Source organism: Pygocentrus nattereri, chromosome 11, assembly GCF_015220715.1.
Source record: "Pygocentrus nattereri isolate fPygNat1 chromosome 11, fPygNat1.pri, whole genome shotgun sequence".
In the NCBI taxonomy this organism is placed as follows: domain Eukaryota; kingdom Metazoa; phylum Chordata; class Actinopteri; order Characiformes; family Serrasalmidae; genus Pygocentrus; species Pygocentrus nattereri.
The window spans coordinates 38,691,479-38,717,131 of NC_051221.1; the positions used below are offsets into that span (position 1 = coordinate 38,691,479).

The following is a 25,653-nucleotide window of genomic DNA, read 5'->3' on the forward strand; positions in this document are numbered from 1 at the left end:
TGCTAAATTCATCAAACACAGATATAGGCAAAATTATGCTGTACTGAAGAACATCAGCATAATTAAATATTAATTAAAAAGTTGTAAAACAAAGTCATTCAGAGTGGTTTGGAGAAACTGAGTCAGAATTGTTCATTGTGGTGGTGATAGGAACCAGATGTCTGAGGAGTTTAAAGCCACTAAAAGCTCCCTCACAGAAAGTTATTACACAAAATGGTTGTGAATACACTGCCTGATATCTGAGGCATTGTTTTAGGATTTGTTTTTGAGAATAATTCTGGCCTAAAATATTTGCACTGACATTGACATTATGAGACCCTGATTCCTGTTACCACTGCAAAGAAATTAGAGTCTGTATGAAGCTTTTCACACCAAACCAATCAGAATGACTTTGTTTACATCTCAACTAGTGAATTTTGCAGAAATTTAGAAAAATCTGTGAAATTTCCCTTTAAGTCCGTATGTGAAATTTCCCTTTAAGTAAGTCAACAAACTGCATTTGGTCTTACCATATGAAAAATCAAAAACTTTCTGAATTCTTAAGAGTTTTATTTTGCTAGAGTGCCGTAAATTGACTTACCATATACTTATTTTGTGTGGATGACAGCTAAACAAACCAAACTGCCAAAACTTTGATCTTCAATCAAATACAAACAAGTAAACTGTGCTGTGTGCACTCCGCTATATAAAATATCTGATACAGAAGATGACAGCAGATAAAAGAAAATATGATATATTTGATACACATATTGTAGAAACATATTTATAATTTAAAGCAGGCGATTGAAGCCAAGTTAGAATTGAATTTACTTGAAAGATCAGTTCATTCTGATTTGTTCTTTGATGGTGGCACTACTTGAAACCCGCTCATCTGGTCTCAGTGGTAAAATAACTGGGGCTTTTTTTACTTGCCTGTTTACTTGTCATTGCTTTTATAAACCTCCAGTGGTTGTCATGGACCTGTATGTGTAAGTCATGACTCACTTAAGTGAAGGACTTTTCCTCAATGAACTGTAAAGGAGAGGAGGGACAGGTGCTTCCTGACCAGGAATTCCTCTCGTCAGCTCCGACCAGGAAAAGCAAGCCAGACTCTAGTGGTAGTGGGACTCTAGATAAATTAGGGATGTGCGTGGGTACTTAAGTACTCAGTTGACTGGTTTTCTGATGTGCTAGTATTTCAGTACTGAAATCACTATTAAGGTGTTTTTTTGTGTTCTATCAGGGGAAGATGGAGAAAGACCAACAATTAAGTCAAACTGCATTTTTTTAACAGGACTGTAAAGTGCAGCAGTTAATTTGTATGTTATAGTTTGTATTTTGCTGCTATGACATACAAGACTATTCAGAAGGCACATTCTTAAGTAAGGTCATATGCAAGTTTGGACACCCCTGGTAGAATAAAAAAAATGCTTTGTTGATGTTTCTAAGAACACTTGCTGAATTTAACATATTGGAAAAAATAAAGCATAAAACATGGTTTGTGCAAAAGATATGACACATTTTATATGTTGTTTATTTTTGTTCAAATGTGTGACACTTCATAGTAGTCTTCATATTTAAAATGTTAAATATATAGAAATTCTGTTTAAAAAATGCTTGTTCCCTGTATAAGATGCCACCATTTTTTCTTTTATAAAATGAACAAAATGTAATTGAACTTGGAGGTTCAAACATTTCAATACAACTGCATTTACCATATACAAACATGTTCATTTGCACTAAGTTTCCAGTTTTGATCAAGTACATGCCATTAATGTGTTGCTGTCACTGCGGGGCTTAGAGTGGCCCACCACCCAAACAGTGAGCAGTGACATGTACCCAATAATGATTGATGTACACAAAAGGAAGTGCAAGTCAGTTCAGCGCAGCTTTTCCACTTGAAGTAAGTCAACAAGAAACAGACTGACTCATGTTCATACTGTTCAGAAGTGTTGAGAGGTCAGGTTAATGTGAAATAGAAGATTAGCTCCTTTATAGTCTCACATAATGGGGATTTAATTATTATAATGTTCTAAATTTTGAGCTAAACTGTTTTGCTTTTTATTTCAGAACCAACTCCTAACCAAGGGAATGGTGATACTGCGAGACAAAATCCGGTTCTATGAAGGTGAGAAATGGTGAAACAGAAATCAGAAAGCGACTAAAGAGGTGTTGAAGTTTGGTTTTCTTCAGAAATGTTTTTGTGACTGTGAGAGCTCATTTATCTCCTGCAGTGATACCCACATCACTCCCCACAGCTTAGACCTCCTGGAAGCTTGACGCAAAAGCATGGGTGCGAGTCTGAATTTGTGTGTATGTGAGAAAGAATGTAAAAGAATGTCTGTGTTTAACAGAAACGTGCTACACTGTCATTATCAGCTCCAGTCAAATGCCTGCAAACCTCTTGCTGTCTTCTGCTCTGGCTTTTAACAACTTCCTTTAACCTTTGAAGGCACAAAAAAGACACATATCCTCTATTTTTGTATGTAGAGCGTATGTTCTGTAGGTTTTGTGACTGATTATATGGGTTAACTTTCTTATTGCCCATGCAGGTCAGAAGTTGCTAGACTCTCTGGCTGAAACATGGGATTTTTTCTTTTGCGATGTGCTCTCCATGCTGCAAGCCATATTCCACCCAGTCCAGGTACAGTATTTCTCGCTCAGGTAGACTACATTCAGTTTTTTAGGTACCTTATCATGCATTAACCATGTTATCAGGTACACCTGCCGAATAGATGCATTTTGTAGGCTCACAGTTGCTGACTGTAGCTGACAATGTATGAACCAGCCACCCCATCCATCAAGGGGTGAGGGATCACTGTAGGACCACCACTGGGCAGATGACAGGTATATGGCTAAAGGTACATGGAAACCCCTCCTATTCATTGAGCTCAGGTGTTTCAGCCATAGACAGACATTGGCAATAGAATGGGCTCTACTGAAGAGCTCAGTGAACCTAAACATGCCATTTGGAGGATGATACATTTACCACAAGTAAACTTCTGCCCTGCTAGATCCTCCCCAGAAAACTGTAAGTGCTAGTACAGTGAAATTAAAGTGTCAAGCCAGCCACGAAACATTAGACCACGCAAACTCACAGAGCAGCCACTGAAGCAGATGTAAAAATCCTCTGTTACGCACTCACTACAGAGTTAGTCCGATAGTGTCAACTGGAGTGCTGAAGCCTGCCGCTACTGGACTCTAGAGCATTGGAAATGCGTTCTCTGCAGTGATGAATCATGCTTTACTATCTGGCAGTGTGATGAATGAATCTGGTTTTGCATAGTGCCAACAGTAAAGCTACAGCATACAGCAAGGTCCAAAAAGATGTGGTTTGACAAGTTTGGTGTGGAGGAACTGCAGTGCCCTGCATAGAGCCCTGACCTCAACTCCACTGAACACCTGTGGGATGGATTGGAATGTTGATTGCAAGCCAGGCTTTCTCAGTGCCTGACATTGGACAATAAAATGCTTATAAATGCGCTTTTAACAGAATGGCCACAAATTCCTACTGACTCTAAAATCTTGTGACCTTCTGAGAAGAGTGGAGGCTGTTATAAGCTGCAAAAAGGCAGACAAACTCCTTATGTGCCCATGGTGTGATGGTCAGGTGTCCACTTGCGTTTGACATGGTAGTGGCATGGATGTGCTTTGTGGTGTATCAGGCACAGCTGTAGTTTGTAAACAACTCAGTGTAACTGCTGGGATAAGAATATTGTACCAACCAAAAGATATCCAGTGAAGATAACAGTGATCCCCTAGTCAGAAACCTCTGATGAAGGGCTAGAAGATGGATAACACAAACTGTAAATGAAACAAGATGAGCTATAGTCTCTGCTTTACACTTACAAGGTCCAAGAACAAAGTAGCTGTCTTACCATGCCACATTACCTTGCCACTACCACAAAACCACATGCAATACTACCATACCACTATCATGGTAAAGCTACTACTGCACTGCGCTGAGTGTGGTGCTAAGTGGTGGTCTCCTTCCATTGCTGGACAGGGTAGGGGGCGGTCTGATGAACAGTGCTCAGCAACAGACTACAGTCAGTAATTGTAAATCTAAAACATGGTAGGTGTTCAACATACACATGTATATGATAGGTATTTCCCAATAAACTAGTGTGTGTGTGCGTGTGTGTGTGTGTGTGTGTGTGTGTGTGTGTGTGTGTGTGTGTGTGTATATGTGCAGGGTAAGGAGCCCTCGGTGAGGCAGCTGGCTCTGCTGCACTTCAGGAACATCATTACTCTCAACCTGAAGTTGGAGGATGCTTTGTCTCGGCCCCGAGCTCGTGTGCCTCCTTCCATCATACAGATGTTGCTCATACTCCAGGTAAATATATTTATTCATCATTCAGGTATCAGCATTTTAGACTGTGGCTCCAATATGTTAAACTCAGCAATTAAATAGAAATTGTGCACTACTTGCAGAAAAATACCACATTTACAGTAAAATGTTTTCACATAAAAAAATTTACTTTGAATGACCCTATACCTTAATTGTGTTCATTTTTTTTGTCACTAACAACACAATCATAACACTACAGAAACTTTGCCAAGTGTTTCAGTATTGACTGTTATGGTAGTGTCAGCTTTAGCTCATTTTGAGCATAACTCAAAAATGATAGCCAGTACATGACTAGTAAACCACTTTGAACAGCTGTGAACACATTAAATAATATTTTTCATTACATTTCATTACAACTATTTGTATTTCAGTTCATTATTAAGTGCTGTCAAGTCAATTCCAACTCCTGATAAACTTATGGATGGTGTTTTCAGAACATGCTATCCAATATCTTCTGTTTTGGTACTCACATGAAAACATGGGACATGATTTTCGGAATAAATCTGTGTTCCTTTTCACTTTAAAAGAAATGATAACAACTGTTAAAAACATTAACAACAAACAACGAAAAATTGAAAAGTCTTATTCTAAGAAGCCAAAATTTAGGGGTTAGTGTTTGGGACAGGCGCCTCCCTTTAGGAAGCACCCTATAAATTATGATTTTGTATGAATTTAGCGTATTACTATCTTGGGTTTAAATAGATCATAATAGAATCCTTGCAATTATCCAAGATCTGAATACTTCTGTGTTTTAAAATATATTTTTTTACTGTTGGATCGCAAACTGATTTGGTAGAATTGTCCATATGTGTGTGTGGATCTATAAATGTCATGTCCACACCTTCATGCAAGGTATATAACAAGGATTAAAACCACGATTATGACACTGTCTACACTGTCTGTATCTGTTTGTGCTGGCTTTTGTCCTGCATTAAGTGCATATTTCACATTAGATTGGTTTATGCAACATCTAGTGACAATTGCTAAGTTTTTAAAAGTCCAGTAAGCCTTTTGTGCTGCCTGTTCTTCAATCGCAATGCTAGAAATTCTTAGTCTTTTTTCAGTTCCTTTTTCTTTGCCTTTCACACAGTAACAAAGTCTCCATTCATAGCAAAATAGAAGCATGTTTCTTAGCAACCTGGACACATGCATATTGACAATGGGAAAGCCTTATCAGGCTGTTTCGCTACAGTTTTCATCTTTTCATATTTCCTCTAATTCATTATACCTGCTGTGCATGATTTAGATTGCGTGTATGTGTGTTTTACCATCACGTACTGCCAGGAAGCTGCATAACAATGAGCTGTAAATGTGCTGCTTCTAAGAAACATCTGGGTCATAAGGATCTGTCTAGCTGCAAGTGACTCACTTAACTCAAGGCCCATATACCAAAAGAGGAAGATAGTAAAATAACCACAATTGAAGACGAGTGTGTATGTGTATGTCCTTAAAATATTGACATTGTAGGGGCAGCTAACTGATTAAAAAATAAGATTAATAACAATTTTTATGTGAAAATAGATGAAGAGCCGAAAGAGTTCCTTTATATCGCTGAGGCTAAAGTTAGGCTTGAATAATGTGCAGAGGGAGCAGCGTTTGGCTTCATACAGCCGTGGGAACAACACAAAGGAAAGATTTTGTGTTCAGACACTCCAGAGCGTACAGTTGGCAGTGAGATTGCTCGTAATCAAACTTGGTTAAGCTTGTAGTGTGTGGTGAGAGCTAGTCACAGGGCATCAGTGTGTTATGAATGAGTTGGCTATGATTTTATGCAGAAAGTAAAATGGAGTCATGAAGACTGACCTGAGTTAAGGTCAGGGTGTCCTGCAGTTCTCTGAAATTTGAGAAATTTTGTTTGTTCAGGGATCATTTGACCGTTGCGTTTGGAAAGATTTTGGCAGGACTTATGCAGGCCACTGCTAGAGTTTCACTACTGTCTCAGTCTTTTATGGACTGTGGTTTGGTACCTTTTTTTCCAAACATCTACAATGTTTTTGTAGAGGCTTTGAAAATTTCAGATCTCAGATCTTATACAGCATGGAGTTTGTATTTGTCATGAAATTAGCAGTAGAAGATGAAAAAAGCCCGACCTCTTCTTCTTCTTCTTCTTCTTTCGGCTGCTCCCTTTAGGGGTCACCACAGCGGATCATCTGCCTCCATCTTGCCCTATCCACTGCCTCCTCTACTTTTACACCAACCATCTCCATGTCCACCTTCACTACATCCATAAACCTTCTCTGAGGTCTACCTCTTCTCCTTCTACCCAGCAGCTCCATCTCCAACATTCTTTGCCCAATATATCCACTATTCCTCCTCAACACATGTCCAAACCATCTCAACCTGGCCTCTCTGGCTTTACCTCCAAACTGCTCCACCTTCACTGTCCCTCTGGTCTGCTCATTTCTAATCTTGTCCAGCCCTGTCACTCCCAATGAAAATCTCAGCATCTTAATCTCCGCCACCTCCAGCTCAGCCTCCTGCTTTTTAGACAGAGCCACAGTCTCCAGACCAATATGAATATTTTGTGTCTGATAACGAAACTGATTATAAGGGGCAAAAACGTCTGATAAATATTTAATGTTATACTCCAATAGTTTTAGATAAATAGAGTTGTAGTGCTTAAATATCTATTGTTCCTAGAACAATGTCCAATAGCCAGAACCTGTCATAGATTGGCGGGGGGGGGGGGGGTATTAATGGGTAACTTGCACATCTGTGAAGGCGCCATTATCACTGAAAGATATTTACACATTTTGGAGCAACATGTGCTGCCTTTTAGACATCGTCTTTTTCAGGGACGTCACTGCTTCTTTCAACATGACAGTCACATTCTGCCTGTGTTAAAACAGCATGGCTGTGTAATCAGAGTTTGAGTGCTAGACTGATCTTGTCTGTCCCAATTTTTTTGGAACATGTTGCAGGCATCTAATTTGGAATGAGAATATATTTACAAATAACAATGAAGTTCATAAAGTAGATCACCAAATATTAAGTTTTTTGTATTGTTTTCAATGTAATACAGACCAAACAGAATTTACTAATCACTGTTTTCTATTTTTATTAGCATTTCACGTACTGTTCCAGCTTGGAATTAGGTTTATATATGCTGCTCTAAATTTCAGCATCCCCAATGTAAAACACCTTTTTTAATCCTTAGTGAGATCAAAGGTCGTGTCTGGGAGCATATTGGACTGTTTTTAATGAGCGGTGTAAAAATATTAAAGGAACACAAATCGTGTCTGATGTAGCAGCTGTTAGACTAAAGCTTATCTGCAACTCTAAGAACTTGAAGATAAAAAGAGGAAGTTCCTGTCTTATCAGGTCAAATTGACTCTCTGAGCAAAAGTGGAACACTGTCTGCATCATTATCTCAAGATCTTTTGAAATGTTCTTTAAATTCGAATGAAAATGGGAAGCACCGGAGGTTAGCTCACTCAGAAGTTCACAGAGTGTCTGACTAGCACCTTTTTCTTGTTCTCTTTTTGACGTCAAGGGCAGATCACTATGAGTAGTGATGACGCCAGGGTTAACTTTAACCCACAGGCATTTGGGAGTTTACCAGAGAGTCTGCTAGTTAATGTATGACTACAGGAAATCTCTGAAGAATGTTGTGGTATGAAAAGAGCTTTGTGAAACTAAAAGGTAGTTTTAATGAAGGTGTTATATATCGTTGCTGTGGGAAGAAAACCTTGTATCTCCGTTTTTGGCATTTTTCAGTGTTTGACATAAGTTGAAAGTGTCTGCCACTCTTTACATTATTTGTAAATTTTGTGATGAGTGGCCTAAAATTCTGGTTCCATTGACTTACATTGAAACTGAAGTAGGTTTTTTCCTTCTCCTGTAAAATCACTATTTTGGAGATACAATGTTTTCTTCCGACAGCAGTGATATGCTTTTGAGTCTGGTTCGAAAAGGGTATAATAAAGTCATCAGAAATACCTAGTGAAGATAAAAAATATACATACAAGTTGTGATTAAATGGCTCTAAAATTACGATTTGTTACGTTTGTGCAGTCTGTTTAAGGCGCGTTGTCACATTGTTGTTTTCATTGCATTGTCTTACCATCTCATGATAAAAGAAATAAAAATCTCACAAGTTAAGAACGAATTGGGTGTTTTTACAACAGCGACAATGCGTTTGTTTTCCTTGTAGGGTTTTGTTAATGAGATCTGGTCGTAGATCTGTTTTTGCTCAGTAGTGCTATTTGCTCTACCTGATTGATGCCTCACACAGGGCTGCCTAACTCTCAGGCCCTCAGCTATGCTTGCTTCAGTGGACACAGTATGTGAAGTGTTCCCAAAAGGCACAGAGCCTCTCGTGCTCTACACTAAAGCATGTTCCCTCTCTCCATTCATTTGTGGCCTCAGGCTCCCTTAACCCGCATACTCAAGGGGAAACGTAACTATAAATACACTTGTTTGGGCCTCGGTCCCCTCTTCCAAGTCAGCGCAGTGCATTCCCAGCTCCCAGGCACTGATTTTTCGCAGAAGTCCCAAGGAGATAAAAGAGAGGATCTAAATCACATTTAAATTTCTGGCAATTGGTGTTGAAGCTTGTGACCACAAGCACATGTGCTGATACATGCTTTAGTAGCGTGAGTTGGACATATTGAAGCCTTATATGCATGGAGTTTCGGCTAATGGAGCTGTAGCCAGTACCAGTTGTAGTAGATATCTTCCCTTTAGTTGAACATTAGCATTCTTTAAGGCTGGTGGAGTAATTACCAGAAAGGAAGTAGGATAAGGAGTCTAAGTCGCTGCACAGAAATATATAATAGGTGGCTGTTTGCTTTTCCTGTTTCTGGAGGTTTTCCAGAATCTTGCTGTTGTGAACTGATGTGAACGTTTTGTAGCCTCCTTTGAAGTGGCTAAAATTCTGAAAACTGATCATATCATGAGATTTTATGGATGTTTCTCCAACTACGGCCCCAGAAGTTGTTTTTTGTGTATATATTCGCATTTTAGCTTGAAGCATAGCAAGTGTTATAACACAATCGCCAATACTTGGTAATTAATGAAACATATTTTAGATTGAAATACCAGTTTCATTCATGTTCCACATCTGTGACTTCATTTTAAATGCATAAATAAATACAGTACATGCAATAAAAGAAATACTGTTGTGGATCAGCGATTGATGTTATTTTTTTCTAGAAATATGCCTGTTCCATACAGATCGGATGACCTCATACAACATGTTTTCAAAGCCAAAAAAATCGACTTTTGATTGAAGCATGCGTTAGCCCAGAAGACATGGTCGAAATGTGAGGAACCTGATCAAAGTGTCTCCAGGTTCACAAAAGCAAATGTTTTCTTATTCCAGATTTTCATGTCCTCACCGCAGTGCTTATAACTAGTATATTTTCATATTTTGAATTAGATGTTTAAAACAATATTAGAAGTTGCCAAATGCTGATGAAGCAGATCATGCTATTTGCCTTTTATTCCCAAAAACATGTCCGTACCTCAACTCAGAGTGTTCAATGTAGATTAAAGTAGCTCATTATTTGTATTACAGACTCTGATACTTACAATGAATTTTTGCTGCGGTCCACTTTCTAAACATTTGGACAGCTAGATGTGCTGGTAGTTGCAGAAACACCCTTATGTTTAATTTTACATTCATATTTTGTATTTTTACTTTAATTTTTTTTATTATTGTACATAGTCATTTTAGTTACCTCACACATGTGAGTTCTCAATTTTCAAACTCAAATAAAGTCTTAAATAAGATAAATCTTGTAGTTCTGGGAGCAGGGCTGCCTCGATTTCCAAGTAATTACCTCTTATTTTCTCGTTATGCATTAGTTCTCTTTTTAAAAAGGTAGTTTGTTGTTTAGTGTGTTGTTCTTGAGCTAAAGGTTAGGTTTACATACACTTTGTATGTTTTTTGGTCACATTTACCAGTTCAGTCTATATTATATCTGTTGTAAGTTAAACAGGGGTCTCATATTAGATTCCCCAGTTTTGCCTTGTTGTTGGGAGATCACGTGTCTGAATCCTGGTAATGAATAATAATTAATCAGAAATAAATTTGGACAAAACATTGTCCATTATGGTTCAGGATGTCTTGGAACCTTTCAGCTGAATTTTTGACACGTTTGTGGTTTCTTTATTTAATACAGTATCTAATTTCCTAGAATAAAACCCGTTTACCTTATGAAAACACAATCTTTCTGAGCAGCTAAAGCCTTCACCAGCTAAAACCTGTATTCCTATTAATACTGATTTTTGAGGGTTATTAACTATTAATAACTTATATATGTAGTTTTACATTTCTCAGCTTGACGCTGTAGGAGAAACCAATTGAGGTTGTGGTCTGTTGGACTACGCAAATGTGTCCTATAGAATACATAAAGAATAACACAGAATACAGTGTGGCAATGCAACACACACAGCCCTGTACCTGTAGGAGGGCGTCGGCTTTTTAGAGTAGTTTTCAGTGCCACATTAGATTTCAGTCATGATATGAGTAAGGCTGTGACAGATGAAAGCTCTTAAGATAATGGAGCTAAATAGCTGTCAGGCTTGATGTTTTTTCAGTGTGTGGGGGTCAGCGAGTGGGCTGAAGTGAGAACAGCATCATATTCACTCGCTCACCACACAGCTAAAACATACACTCACTCACGCTCCTGTTTCTCACACTTTCACAATCTCTCCGTCTCTCTTGCTCTCACTCTTTCCTACATGTCTGTTTATTTGAGAGTAGGCTGAACTTCTGTGAACTTCTGAGTGAGCTAACTAACCTCCGGTGCTTCCCATTTTCATTCTGATTTGAAGCTGTGTCTGTTTACTGTCTGAGCAAGTGAACACCTCTTATAATGAGAAATATCAGAAATATTCACTTACTATGATGTTTTTTGCAGTGCATGCCCAGCATCACATGGATCTGGAGACATACTGCACAATTTGTCATTTTATACACTTTTAATAACAAATACTGTACTATCTGTAATACTTCAGATAAACGGTTATCAGCATCTGCAAAACTATGGTGATAAACAATATCAGTCATGTGAGCATTACAGGGTCTGTAGCTTAGCTGGCATTTTACTTGGTGGTAATAATCTCCTTGCATCATGTCTTGTCATACACTTATTTAAGCATCTGTCTGCCTTAACAACATTGTCAGTTCTGTCAGGTGAGGACTCACCAGCCTCGTTCTGTCCATTTCAGCCCACTCTTCCTCTAACTTTGTGCTCCAAGCCGAGCAAAACATTGATAATCTGATATTCCAGGATGGCCAATAAGTGGCTGGTTCAGCTGACATGATATAACACTGGGGCTGTGTGACTAATCAGCGAAATCCCCTGTCCTTAATCCCAAACCTGAGTTTTGGAACAGCAGGTGAAATGCTGTAATAGGCCCACAAACTCTGGCCGAAATGTGTTCTCAGTTTGTGGAAGCGTGGGCTAAAATGGACAGGGACTGGTGTAATCTGTATCTCACAGGACTGACACGGCTGCTAAGGCAATGGGACACGTAAACAAAAATTAGAAAAGAAATGATACATGAAGCACATTTCTACATTGAGTTTATAATTAGTATATAATTACCAACTGGATTAGCTTCTAATATTATATGTTGTCTTTGTACTATTTTCAGTTAAATGTAGGATTTAAATGATTTTCACATCATTGCATTTTGTTTTTATTTACATTTTGCTCAGCATCCCAACTTTTTTTAGAAATGAGGCTGTATGTGTGCAGTTAATTAGTATTGGTGATCTGTTTTTATAGGCAGTAATTAAGAGCAATCTATTTTATACATTTCTGAACTTGCCAAAAAATAAAGTTCTCACTGCCTGGCTGCGTTTTGTGCGGTTCATTTACTGACCGTGTTTTTTGTTATCAGCCTAGCACCATCATCTGGTCAGGGAAGTGTATTACAAAGAGTAGAAAACATTCATTGGAACATTATTTTCTGGAAAAGTTTTAAATGTATCTGTTTGAGGAACCTGTGTCCTGTGCTGCGTGTTGCAGGGGGTGCATGAATCTCGAGGAGTAAGTGAGGACTACCTGAAGCTGGAGGCTCTGATCCAGAAGGTTGTCTCTCCGTACCTGGGCACTCACGGCCTCTACACTGATGACGGCTCTGTGGCGCAGTGCTCCTGTGTGCTGGGTAAGAGTTCAGTTCAGTGTTGTGTGAGCAGGTATGGAGGTCACATGTTCGGGGGAGCTGCTTTAAACAGGGCTGCTACTTTCCAGTGTGTGTGCGGTCCATTTCACAAGCTTCTGCTTGAATAATGGCACCGTTCATGCTTTTAGAACTGGAGATGGACGTGTAAGGCTAGACAATTGTTTTATAAAACATTGGAACAAACTATATGGAAGTGCTCTTGTGGGCAAACCTTGTGTATCTGGGAAATAAATATAGGGGGAGGAAATGAGCATCACTGTAGACTATTTGTGGCTATTTGTAATGTAACTCATGTAAAAAGTCTATCAACTATAATATTAGTAATGCTTAATGCTTAAATAAGATACAAAATAAATGAAGTAAAAATAAACTAAAATAAATAAAAAACACTTAAAACACTGGACAATTTATCATAAAGTATTCACACAACATAAAAGGAAGCTTGTGTTTTCTTAAGACAGCAGTTTGCAAAATATGAAACTGGTATAGTGACATCATCTGTATATATACAGCCCACTGAAGGAAAAGTGCGGGGCTAATACATGGCTCTTCTCTAGCAAGTGTATTTATACCACCACATGGCCAAAAGTATGTGGAGACCAAAACATTACATTCTAAAATAATGGGCATTTGTATCCCACTCTTTAGTGCAGGATGTCCCCTAGATTTGGGAACATGGCTGGGGATTTATTCTGCAACAAAAGCTTTGGTGAGGATTAATGCTGGGTGATAACGCCTGGCTTGCAGTTAGCACTGGATGGGGTAAAGTGAGGGTCTCTGTGCAGGACAGTTAAGTTCTTAAACACTCACATTTTGCACGGGGCCTTGCCATGCAGAAACCTAAAAGGGCTTTTCTCAAACTGCTTTGCAAAAAGCTGGATGCACATAGATCTCTAGAATATCATTGTATTTATGCTGCAGCCTTAAAATGTCCCTCCACTAAGGTTCCCAAACCATAAAAAACAGTCCCATACTACCATTTCTCCTCCCCCACACTTCACAGTTGAAACTGCACTCAGACAAGTCAAAGCCAGATTCTTACTGTATATCAGATTGCGGGATGGTGAAGTAGGCAGGTGGTTTTGACTTGCCATATAAACAGTGTTACAGGAACAATAACTGAGACAGCAGGAACTTCAACCTATAGGATGCAACCTTTTATTAGATACCAATTTAGTCTTTATCTCTCTCAGAGAAACGGCTGATGCGACGCTGGCCCAAGCCCGGTGACCCCCCTGCTAAAAATCCAGTGGTTCGTTCGAAGAGCTACAACATCCCCATGCTGACACCTGTGGCCGAGTACGACACGGAGACGGCCTCAGTGGGCAGCGTGGGGGTGCGCCGTCACTCCGTTTGCGAGATGACCTCCTGTATAGAAGAGCCTGCCTTTTCCAGCGTGCCGTCCAGTCCTGAGACAGAGAATGCCTCCCTGCTCACAGCTAGCCGGCCCAACCTCTCAACAGAGCAGGACTTGGCCAGCTGTGCGGGGCAGATAGAGGACAGCTCTCCACCCCTGTCCCCCCCTATATGCCCCGAATGTTCCCCTGGACCCTTTGGCCCTGGCAGCTCACGGGACTCAGGATCTGACCCAGGTCAGGAGGCCTCACTGCCCAGCGGCTTGTCCAGCCCCGAGACGATCGTAGATCAGATCCTGGAGTCTCTGGACTCAGATGCAGAGGGAATATTCATAGAATTCCCCCGCCGCTGCTCAGGGTCATCCACATTCAGCCGAGAGAGCGGCAGGCAGAGCGTGGCCTAGAACACACCACAACCGGAAAACATTCCTGAACTGTTCCTGTTTTTCGGGAACATTTTATCTCTGGAATCTTTCTCGCACAATTTAAAGAGTTTGTGGGTTTAATTAGCAGGGTTTGGTTTGATATGTTTTCTTGAGATTCCCTCATCATCTCACATTCCTTGTTCTTTTACATTGAAGGTTTGAAGAGAAACTCTCGGCCACCTGTACGTAGCTAACTAAATGGAACAAAATACAAAGTGTACTGACCTGACAACTCTGAAGTTTTTTTGGACATTGACATATGGCGTATAGCTAGTATAGAAGCATAGATTTTATTTTTAAGTAATGAATTTCTGAGGAGCTTTTGACAATTTTTGAAATGACTAAAAATGATCTTTAAAAATAACGCCTGAAATCATGAGAAACCCGTGTTTAAATTTTTGAGAGAACTTTTTAAATTGTGTTGTCTCTGTATAATTTTGTAAACTATTTTGACAATCACAAATCCCTTTTAGAATAATAAATTAATATATTCTAATTGTTACCTGCCTATTTATTTGTAATTTTGTATAAAAACTTGAATGATAATTTGATTAAAAGATTAAATACATATCGATTCCTTTTGTCTCTGCGTTGATTTATAATAGGTGCTTAGACCAGTATCCTGGCTGGATCTGACCCGGCTGAAGACGATCCTTCTGTGTGAACCAGGGCAGCTTTTGAGAATAATTAACAAATAAGAAATGCTAAGACTCCTAACTGGTGTTATTGTTTACTCCTGAAAACGAGGGAACTTCAGGCTGAACCTTCAACATCAGCACAAACAAATTCAAGTCAGTTTGGTAAAGGTGAGGCAGAACTACTGGTATTGTTAAAGATATTGCAAACTTAGTAATGACCAGCAATTCCAGGATGTCCACACTAATTTTGTCTGGACACCCCTTGGCTAAACCAACTCAGGGTTGCTTTAAGCATCCACTAGCTACTACCTTGAATATCTGACCGGGTTGAAAGTGCCTGGTATTAATGTACCACTGCCCTGCATTTCCACTGCTCGTTTAACTGAGGAAGGCCCTGTTAATGAACTGATTAGTTGGAGCAGAGAATGCACCAAAATATACAGACAGGGCTACTACAAGACCAGAGCTGGAAACTACTGCTTAATTGCATTCATAAAATAGATCAAAGACTTGGACTCGATGTGACCGTCACCAACACTACGATTTGACCAGCATGTGTGCTACAAATCCAATTCTGTTTTGACCTCTATTTAAAAAAAAAAAAAAGTTTTGAACAAAACTGAAATTAATTCATAATCAGTGCACTACATGCTACGCTTAATTTAAAAATGACCAATTCACGATAATGAGGAATTTACGCAGCCACAGTGTGTTAAATGTGCTAACTACAGTGTCTTCATGTACAGAGTGTCCAAACAGTAGAGGAACACTAGGTTTGCTGTCCGTCTTCTCTGTCTGTACCTTAATACTTTCAGGAAGAGAAACTATGAAGCCCACTTTTTTCCTTTTTTAAACATTTTCATGTAAAAACCATTAGCGGATACAAACAGAACAGTTTCCATAAAAAAACAACAAAAAAAAAATAAAAAATTTCAAAACAAATACATAACTTGTCTGGAAAGCAAACAGTGATTTCTTTTCTGGTTTTCAAAGCTCTTTATCTATTCTTTCAGACATAGTGTTCTTTTGTAAACACCACATATTTCCATCAAATATCAGCAAACTATGAGTGAGTTTAATAACAAAAACCAAACAAAGTACAGGATCAACACAACACAGAAAAAAAAAGGAAAGGCGTCCATTGCCCTTTCAAAGGAACTTTCTGAGAAACTAACACTTAAAGCAAGAACTAATACATTCGTCTCCAGCAGACAGAAAAAAAAGCACTTTGGTCATCTTCACTGACTGTCCCATGCAGAAGTACAAAAACAGAAAACATCTTCTAGGCTCTTCTGACCACCTTTTGGACATGGAGTAACAATTTCTTTGCTTTAAAGTGCACGTTTTGAGGCATTTCTGACTGAGGCTGGGCACAAACACACCGTGTCTTTGAGAGAACACGAATACACACACACACACACACACACACACACACACACACACACAGGCCTCTAAATACAGTCCTCCACACACTGTAGCTCAAAGAGACGGAGCGGACGCGAGTCTTAATAGCATAAACAGCTGACATTCAGAAACTGACAAACTACGATGAAAGTCACATCAGAATGACAGAGTTTCTCTCAATGGAACTGGCGACCACATTTGGGCTATAAACACAGAACTATTTTTCTTTTTTTGGAGGTAAACCACAAGCTTTTCTAAGAATTTCTCAAGGCCCCAGTCGTGCTCTCCTCAAATCTTACAAACACACAGAGTGAGACCAGCACTAACACAAATCTGACAACACTCAAAAAGCATTGGGTGGCAATTCAACCCCAACAAAGTATGTGGTGGAAACAGCATGTTACAGGTCATAACACACACACAGTGAACAGTGAAAGGAGCTTCGTTTCAGACACACACTCACACACACACACTGAGGACATCTCAGCTCCACTGACGCTGTGTGTGTGTGAGTGTGAGTGTGTGTGTGTGTGTGTGTGGGTGTGTGTGTGTGTGTGTGTGTGTGTGTGTGTGTGTGTGTGTGCGTGCATGTGTCAGTTTCACCTGTATGTTTCAGTGCTTCCAAACACATCGCTTCCCAAATAAGCTCATGAAATTATGCCTCCCATGATGCTTAATTGCTTATAAATTTAGAGGACCATTGCTAAGAGTGACCTATAACGGTAGCCAGTCCGGCTCCAACAAGTAACTAAACTCCTTATTGCCAGTCTCGACTCTTCAATATCGAGACCGTCTCTGCTCTCGGATCATGCCGTCATGCTCACATTGAGTTTCTAAATAAATATTTTGCTTTTTTTTCTGTACACCTGCATACCACTGTGCATATAACACAGCCCTCAACCAGGACTTTTCTCCCTCTGTGAAAATCCTGTTCCTGTAACAATGAAATTCCAAGAGCTAAAAATAATACTTTAAAACAATTAAAACAGCTAAACACATGTGAGAACTCAAAAAACACTGAGAGGGTAAAATAAATATCTGAATTGCACAAGTAAAATATAAGAAACTCTGATATGTCAGAGGGAAAAGGGCCAAAAGTTCTTTGTCAGACGGCCCCTCATCAAGGGGATTCAGCGCCCTCCTGTGGTCAAACTGTGTGTTGTCAACTCTGAGGAGGCTGGAGACTGTAGTCAGTTCATTGTCATGACTTGATCTTCCAAAGCTGCAGACAAATGAATACATAAATAAAATTGACAAAGATAGTCACTCCATGATAATAACAATAATGACAATACTACTACTACTACTACTACTACTAATAATAATAATAATAAAAAAACAATAACACCACCACCACCAACATATTTTATAATACATATAAATTAATATTTATTATTATTAATAATAATAATAATAGGCAATAATAATAATAATAATAATAAGTAATAATAATAACAATAATGCTACCCCAATTCCAATGAAGTTTAAAACATACATAATAACAGAATACGATGATTTGCAAATCTTTTTCAATCTATATTCAATTGAATACACTACAAAGACGAGATATTTAATGTTCAAACGGATAAACTTTTTTTTTTCAAATATTTACTCGTTTTGAATTTGATGCCTGCAGCACGTTCCAAAGAAGTTGGGACAGGGGCAACAAAAGACTGGGAAAGCTGAGGAATGCTCAAAAAACACCTGTTTGGAACATTCCACAGGTGAACAGGTTAATTGGAAACAGGTGAGTGTCATGACTGGGTATAAAGGGAGCGTCACTGAAAGGCTCAGTCGTTCACAAGCAAGGACGGGCGAGGTTCACCACTTTGTGAACAACTGCGTGAGCAAATAGTCCAACAGTTTAAGAACATTTCTCAACGTCCAATTGCAAGGAATTTAGGGATTTCATCATCTACAGTCCATAATATCATCAAAAGATTCAGAGAATCTGGAGAAATCTCTGCAAGTAAGCGGCAAGGCAGAAAACCAACACTGAATGCCCGTGACCTTCAATCCCTCAGGAGGCACTGCATTAAAAACCCACATCATTCTGTAACGGATATTCCCACATGGGCTCAGGAACACTTCAGAAAACCACTGTCAGTGAACACAGACTGCTGTGCAACTGAAGTTGGACATCAAGCAAAAATGTGAAAGAATTCCACCTACAAAGCTTCAACAATTCGTGTCCTCAGTTCCCAAACGCTTATTGAGTGTTAAAAGGGAAGGTGATGTAACACAGTGGTAAACACGCTCCTGTCCCAACTTCTTTGGAACGTGTTGCAGGCATCAAATTCAAAATGAGTGAATATTTGCAAAAAACAATAAAGTTTATCCATTTGAACATTAAATATCTCGTCTTTGTAGTGTATTCAATTGAATATAGGTTGAAAAGGATTTGCAAATCATCGTATTCTGTTTTTATTGATATTTTACACAACGTCCCAACTTCTTTGGAATTGGGGTTGTAATACATTGCATGTGCACATTTTAGATCAAAACTTTGCATAACGTAGATGCCATTACACTACACAACGAGAAGATAAAAAGCCATAATTCTGCAACTTTTCCTTCAAAATATCAATTGCTGCATATTGTCACTACTGGAACAAAACCTTTTCTCCATTTTTTTCTATGTAATTTGAAACAGCCATCTGTTGTTTACGCTGTGTCAAAATGTTAAGACAAATGAACCAATCAAAACTGTTCAAAATGACTTATAATCTCATTTTTCTTCCTCCTGCAAAGTTTTTTGAAAATACAAGGTTTTGTTCTGGGAGCAATGACATCATTTATAAACAGCTCTATATAGTTTTATACTTTTCTATCTAGAACTTATTCTTGAATAGTCATTTTGCAGTGATTCTTGCCATCACTCACCTTCACATTGAAGCCCAACAGGTCACTAATGACTCCTGACACTGCAGACAGGATGACCACCTGTGTGATATTGTACAGGAGGGGGTTCATGGTAAGGCCGTATAATCTGAACGGAGAATCCAACTCCTGATGGAAGTAAGAGAATAAAGAAAGCGTATCAGTTGAAACAGGTTAAAAGCACTGACCAGTGCACTGTTTGAGTGTTTAGTGATGAGAGAGGCAAAGACAGTGGGACAGGTAGACTGGATATACTCTCAAAAATCACACTCCACTTCACTTTATTACCAACATAGTTGCTGATATCTGTGTTGGTAATAAAGTGGAGTGGAGCTTTACTGTATTTTATACTGTCAAGTGTCTCTGTATTGTTCACAAAGTCCTTTCCTACAAGCAGCACAGTCGACCGGAGGCTCTTTCGACTGCTATTACTTTGTTACATTAGTAAACTGCTGACTATTTGCGTTTTTGTGCATTTATTGTCTGTTGCTACTCTGTGTTTGTGTGCCTCTATGAACACAACTGGAATGACAAGAACCTTTAGCAGTTTGGTGGCCAGCTTGAGAACATTGTTGACCAGTGTCAGCTCTTCTTTCTTGTTTGGCTTCTTCTCCATTTTCAAGTACAGATTGATCTGGTCAACAAGTAATGGTACAAAAGAAAAATACAAAATCATTTCTTACGAACCTCAAAACCAGAACACTTCATTGAGTGCATTAATAAAGTTAATGAGACTAGACTTCCCGAGTCCTGCTACTCTTAAGCTAAACAGAATACATTTTTTTTTATTTCTGTTCCCCAATATGTTAAATACAGCAAATAAACAGTAATTGTGCATTAAAGTGTGTTCTCCATAGATTGCCTTAACTTATTTTCACTTAGAAAATCGATAAAACATGTTATTGGAGCAGGGGTCACCAAACTGTTGCAAAGAACTGTGAAAGAATTTCTTATAGACTTATCTCTTACACAGTTCTGTAAACGTTACCCAGACAAAAGTACATTTTCCGGAAAGGAGACTTTTAAAACAGCTGGTCTTAGATACCATGAAAAAAAAATCGCTCAAAGCAGAACTAGAAAAATAAAATAGAAGACAAGACAAGGAGACAGGACAAAGCTGTTTTATGGGCATTAAATTGTTATTGTCCTACTAGAATCTTGTATTGCCATAATTTAACCTTTCCAGGAGAAAGCAAAAACTAATTTTGTATATGAATGCATTTGAACAGCAATATCACAGCATGTGTATATTATGATAGATTAGTATACACAATTTGTCAATCTATACTCTCAATCATTGTGAAAACCCACTACAAATGAAACTAAAACATGGTGTGTGGGCGTTTCTCCACATGTATGCGTGTATCTGGTGAGCCAAACCTGTTCGGTCAGTAGAATGGAGGTGTTGCTGTACTTTTTGCTGGTCTCAGAGCCCAGAGTGACAAAGCGCAGCAGGAAGAGAGAGAGAGACAAGCACCAAATCACCAGCTCCCAGTTATAGTGAAACTCCAGAAACGTCTCGTGCACGTGGAGCAACTGCATAGAAACAAGAGGAGAGAAGAGGCTGAGAACCTTTAAATACTCTTAGAGCTTGAGAAAAGCATGTACAAAAGCCTTCAGCTCTAAGCACCATATCTTAATGTTCTGCAGAAATCAGGCACCTCAGACCGTCTTGACTGACTGTCATTTTAACTGTAACAAAGAAACACAGTCAGCTGTATTTAGTTAGTAGTTTGGGGAAGTAGACTAAGTTGGGTTAGAATCCAGCTGACAAATACCATTAGAACCATTAGAATTGAAACTTGATGGTTTTGCTTTTAATGGGAATTGGCTTAAAGGAGACCAAGATCGAATAAATCTGGAATCAGTCCCAGAACACCTATCAAACCTTTAGAGTCCTTTGCACTGTGATGTCATCCCATCACAAAAACACACAATACCATTACTGACCACTGGAAACCATCAGGAAGCAGCAGATGTTCATCAGAGCTCGTAGATGTTTCCTTTGGTTGTCAACAATTATTGATGAACTGTATCAAAGAATGAGTGAGGACCAGGCTTAGAAAATCTTCCTACCGCCTGTTTCACTGAACATGTTTCAGACTAACATACGGCTTTCCATCTACACACCTGGGCACAGCAGATGAAGACCACGGAGAGAGTGAGGAGGAAGGCAGATGAGACGATTACATCCACTGAACGCTGAGGACCACGCCTCTGTATGACACATACACACACACAGAGGAGGAAAAAGGATTACGTACATGGACAACTAAACAACTGAGATCACCATCATTCAGTGCTTTAGTGCACACTAGCACTGTAGCATTATTGAGCAGGTGACTGCCTCAAAACATTGTGACTTGCCTTTCATCTAAAAAGACAAAGGCACCTCTAGTCAAATAATGCTTTGTTAATTTTGGCTACAGAAAACAAACTTAATTATTAAAAAAAACTTTTCTATAAATTTTATAGCACAATTTCTATTTATTTGCAGTGTTTAACATTGGCTAAAAACACAAAATTCACTCTAAGTTTTGCACAGGTCACATTCTATGTCTTATTCCCCCACCCCAAGAAGTAAAACTCAGTAAATAAAGAGTAATTGTCCATTAAAATGTGCTGAAGCGTTTTACCTTCTTTTCACTTAGAAAATCAACAAAATGTCATTTGAACACGGGCACCCAAACTTTTCTAACGATTTTTTTTATTTTATTTTTTTTAAGATGAAGCCTTTAATACCTTCAAGTAGGAGCGCAGAGAAAGCCACATTTTAATGTTCTGCACTTTCTTCAGGCGGAAATGAGGCACCTCAGACTTCCTGGCCCTCCGGGCTGAGGTCAGGTGACCAAAGAGCTTAGCAAAGAGCAGCCTCTGTAAAAAGCCAGACAGATGTCAGTTGTGATTTAGACACAATTCAGCCTCAGGCCTCTCAGCTGGCTGCAGTTAATTATTTATTGTCCCATTATCTAAAATTATAGAGCCCTGCGGTTTTATGTGCTATACGGTGATTTCCTACATTCCTCATCAATGAGAACAGAAGAGTAATGATGGTGAATGCGGAGAAACTTAATATGATTCAATTAAATTCAAAAGTCTTGTTATACATGTTTAGTCGTGGTTAAACATGTATATAATTAACATAGTCTCACAAATATGCCAACTTTAAATTCAAAAGAATATTAGCTACAGATATGTGTGTGAAAACACTAATTGTAAGAAAAAGAAAAAAATAATCAAAAGGAAGGAGGAAGGAAAAGAAAAATGAATGTACACAGTGGAGTGCAGTATTACTTCACTGAACATATATACACTCACCAAACACTTTATTAGGAGCATCTGTACGCCTACACATTCAATTATCTACTCAGCCAATCACGTGGCTGAATAGATAATTGCAGTAATGCTCACATCAACCAACAGAATGGGGAAAATATGATCTGTTATTTTTGTCTGTGGCATGATTTTGGGTGCCGGATGGGCTGGATTGAGTATGTCTAGAAATGCGGATCTCCTGGGATTTGAACACACAACCGTTAAAGTTAAATTCCATTTAGAGTGAAAGTCCAGAAACATCTTGTGCATATGGAGCAACTGCACGGTAACAGAAGAAAGAAAGGGTGAGAACATTCAAAAACTGTTTGAGGTGAGCTTGACAACAGCATATAAACAAAAACTTTAGCTCTAATCTCCCTTTCTGCAGAAATGAGGGACCTTAGACTGTCTTCTGGGATTTTGACACACAACAATCTCTAGAGTTTACTCAGAATGCAAAAAATGGCTCACCAAAACTGGACAGGTGCAGACTGAAAAACATAGCCTGGTCTGATGAACAGACATTTCTGCTGAGGCACATAGATAGTTAGGTCTAAATTTGGTGCCAACAGCATGAATCCATGTACCCAACCTGCTTTGTGCCCAGGCTAGTGGAGGTGGTGTAAACAGTTTATGGAATGTTTTCATGGCACACTTTGGGCCCCGTTAATACCCATCAATCATCACTTGAATGCCACAGCCTACTTGACTATTGTTGCTAATCGTGTGCACCCCTCAATGGCCACAATTTATTTGTCTTCTAATGGCTGCGTCCAACATGCACCATGTTACAAACCAAAAGTTGTTGATTGTGAAATTCATGCCACGAACAGTGGAGGCTGGTTTGAGAGCAAAGAGAGGCCCTACGCAGATTTAGTATAGCGCTCCTAGTAAAGTGCTCATTGAGTGCATATCGTCGCTGATGTTGTTAACTGTAAGTTAACAAAACAAGGTTTTATTCTAAGTTGTTTTTGACCATTTCTGTTCCGTTCATCTTCAACTTCTATATGTATAAAACAAAACAAAATAAAAACAGTCAGTAACTTTAGACAGAAGGAGGCAAAAATGTTCTTAACTTTCAATGTAAGTTCATGTAAAGAGGTTTCAAGCTATTTTGGAGCATTTCTGTTGGTCCATTCATTGTAAACTTTTCACACAGTGTAAAGAAGAGCTGCCATATTAAAATAATGTAGAAAATTAAAAATGGACAAAAATGGAGAAGTATAGTCAGTAATGCTTCTCGCACCTGCTTGTATGTCCTCTCTGCCACACTGAGCAGAAAGAAGAAGAGCCAGATGAGGCAGACACGCACCACGAGGCTCACCGTCACCATGGCAATCACCATAATGCTAGAAGAGGAGCCAAAGGCAATAGAGATCATCTCACTGGCTGAGAGAGAGGCCAGTTGATCCAGGTCTTTATACTGGAAAAGTCTATATGCAAAGGGTGTGAGTCCCAGAGTCACAGCCACCAGATTACCAAAGATCTGGTACCCAATGCCAGGAGTGTAAAGATTCACCTGAACACCAGGGGAGGAGGGAGGGAGGGAGAGAGAACAACATTAATCTAAGAACAGTATGACCAAGTAGTTTTATTTATCATGATTTTATGATTCATTAAAATAAAAGCCTGTCGCGTAAGACTAGCTGTCTATAAACACTTTTAAATATTAGTGCTGAAAGGTGCATCTTTTTTATAGCAATTTCAAAGAGTGTAAATTTTCAGGAGCTGTATTTTTTCAAGTTCTCTTAACAAATCTTAAGACCAATAACACAGAGCTTGTGAACTGCCTTGTGAATTGCCAGTTTACAAGCTCGTCACATTCAGTACTCAAGCCTCAAGCTAGAGAAACTGAATATGCTGATGCTGAATATGCAAAAACAGGCCTGTGGTCACTTGCATAAAACATATTAAGGGAATTTTGGCCCTAATGTTTCCTTTTAACTTAAGGAAGCAGCATAAACTTTAAACAAATGTTTAAGTGGAAAATTAAAGAAAAACAAAAATTCATAATCATAGTCAAAAAATCCAAATTGAAGTTTCAGCACTTTAGCGATTTTAATCAGTTCCAATTTCAATTTCAAATGTTCAGCTTTAAATTGATCCTTTAAGCATTTAATTGATAATAAAAATACTTAAGATATTTCAAGCAAGCAAGCACTGGACCTTAATTATTAATGATCACTGTTTAAATCATAATACTGGTCACAGATATCACAAAATCCCACTTACTCTATTCATGATCATGCCGCTGATCTCCAGCACTGACATGTCTGCCTTCTTGCACTCGTTTCCCTCCCACACGATGGCGCTCACCCGCTCCAGCCCTGGATTTGAGCTATGCAGCCAAGGGGCATGACCCTACACAAACAAGAGAAAAGACCGAGAAAATTCCACTGAAACAATATTGGCCTGCATATCATAAACATAAAGCATAAACTCTGAAAGAAAATACCACTAAACAACATGCGTAACCTTGATGTACAAAAGATTCTATATCTCTGTGGCCACACCTGGTGGAAGGGGTCATCCCGGTACTCCTTTTTGGAGGCAGGGCAGACGGCAGACCCTTCCCCCTCCGTCTCGCTGGTGCAGGAGGAGCGGCATTCAGCGCAGTGCAGGAAATCCTCCCACAGCACATCTTCTGTCTCCGACTCATGCCGGGTGCTCTCAGAGTCATGTGTGCGCAGACTGGAGCAGCGGGAGCTACAGCTGGTGCCAGACTTAGGCGTCTCCTGCAGCAGAGAGAGAGAGAGAGAGAGAGAGAGAGAGAGAGAGAGAGAGAGAGAGAGAGAGAGAGAGAGAGAGAGAAAGAGAGAGAAAGAGAGAGAAAGAGAGAGAAAGAGAGAGAGAGAGAGAGAGAAAGAGAGAGAGAGAGAGAGAGAGAGAGAGAGAGAGAGAGAGCGAGAGAGAGAGAGAAAGAGAAAGAGCGAGAGAGAGCGAGAGAGAGCGAGAGAGAGCGAGAGAGAGCGAGAGAGAGCGAGAGAGAGCGAGAGAGAGCGAGAGAGATGAGACAAAGGAAAGGGTGGGGAGAGTGTGTTATACAGACCCGTGTATTATAGTGATTGGTGTTAGGTTCAGTTATATGCAAAAGTTTGAACATCTTCAAGTCAAATTACATGCTTTTTTATTTTCTAGGTGAAAATAAGCTAACATGTACAATACAA

General features: G+C 39.2%; 2 protein-coding genes across 6 annotated transcripts in view; one reads left to right on the plus strand and one right to left on the minus strand.

Annotated features, from left to right (window-relative positions):
- Positions 1 to 14,773, plus strand: part of prr5b (proline rich 5b (renal)) — a 43,420-nt gene extending 28,647 nt beyond the window's left edge. For both annotated transcript variants that reach the window (XM_017706412.2, XM_017706411.2), the window contains exons 5-9: positions 2,050 to 2,107; positions 2,532 to 2,623; positions 4,175 to 4,315; positions 12,313 to 12,451; positions 13,663 to 14,773. In XM_017706412.2, coding sequence (XP_017561901.1) covers positions 2,050 to 2,107; positions 2,532 to 2,623; positions 4,175 to 4,315; positions 12,313 to 12,451; positions 13,663 to 14,228 — 996 coding nt within the window. In that variant the 3' untranslated portion in view covers positions 14,229 to 14,773. The remainder of the gene's footprint in view (positions 1 to 2,049; positions 2,108 to 2,531; positions 2,624 to 4,174; positions 4,316 to 12,312; positions 12,452 to 13,662) is intronic.
- Positions 14,774 to 15,863: 1,090 nt separating this feature from the next.
- LOC108432531 (putative homeodomain transcription factor 2) overlaps positions 15,864 to 25,653 on the minus strand; it is a 69,040-nt gene continuing 59,250 nt past the window's right edge. For 3 of the 4 annotated variants that reach the window (XM_037542757.1, XM_017706414.2, XM_037542755.1), the window contains 9 exons: positions 25,000 to 25,221; positions 24,719 to 24,847; positions 23,733 to 24,005; positions 21,914 to 22,045; positions 21,302 to 21,388; positions 20,552 to 20,707; positions 19,710 to 19,805; positions 19,175 to 19,300; positions 15,941 to 17,513 (listed from right to left, as the gene is read on the minus strand). In XM_037542757.1, the coding sequence (XP_037398654.1) occupies positions 17,493 to 17,513; positions 19,175 to 19,300; positions 19,710 to 19,805; positions 20,552 to 20,707; positions 21,302 to 21,388; positions 21,914 to 22,045; positions 23,733 to 24,005; positions 24,719 to 24,847; positions 25,000 to 25,221 (1,242 nt within the window). In that variant the 3' untranslated portion in view covers positions 15,941 to 17,492. Of the gene's footprint in view, positions 17,514 to 19,174; positions 19,301 to 19,709; positions 19,806 to 20,551; positions 20,708 to 21,301; positions 21,389 to 21,913; positions 22,046 to 23,732; positions 24,006 to 24,718; positions 24,848 to 24,999; positions 25,222 to 25,653 lie in introns of all 4 variants that reach the window. The other variant, XM_017706416.2, reaches the window with a different exon arrangement.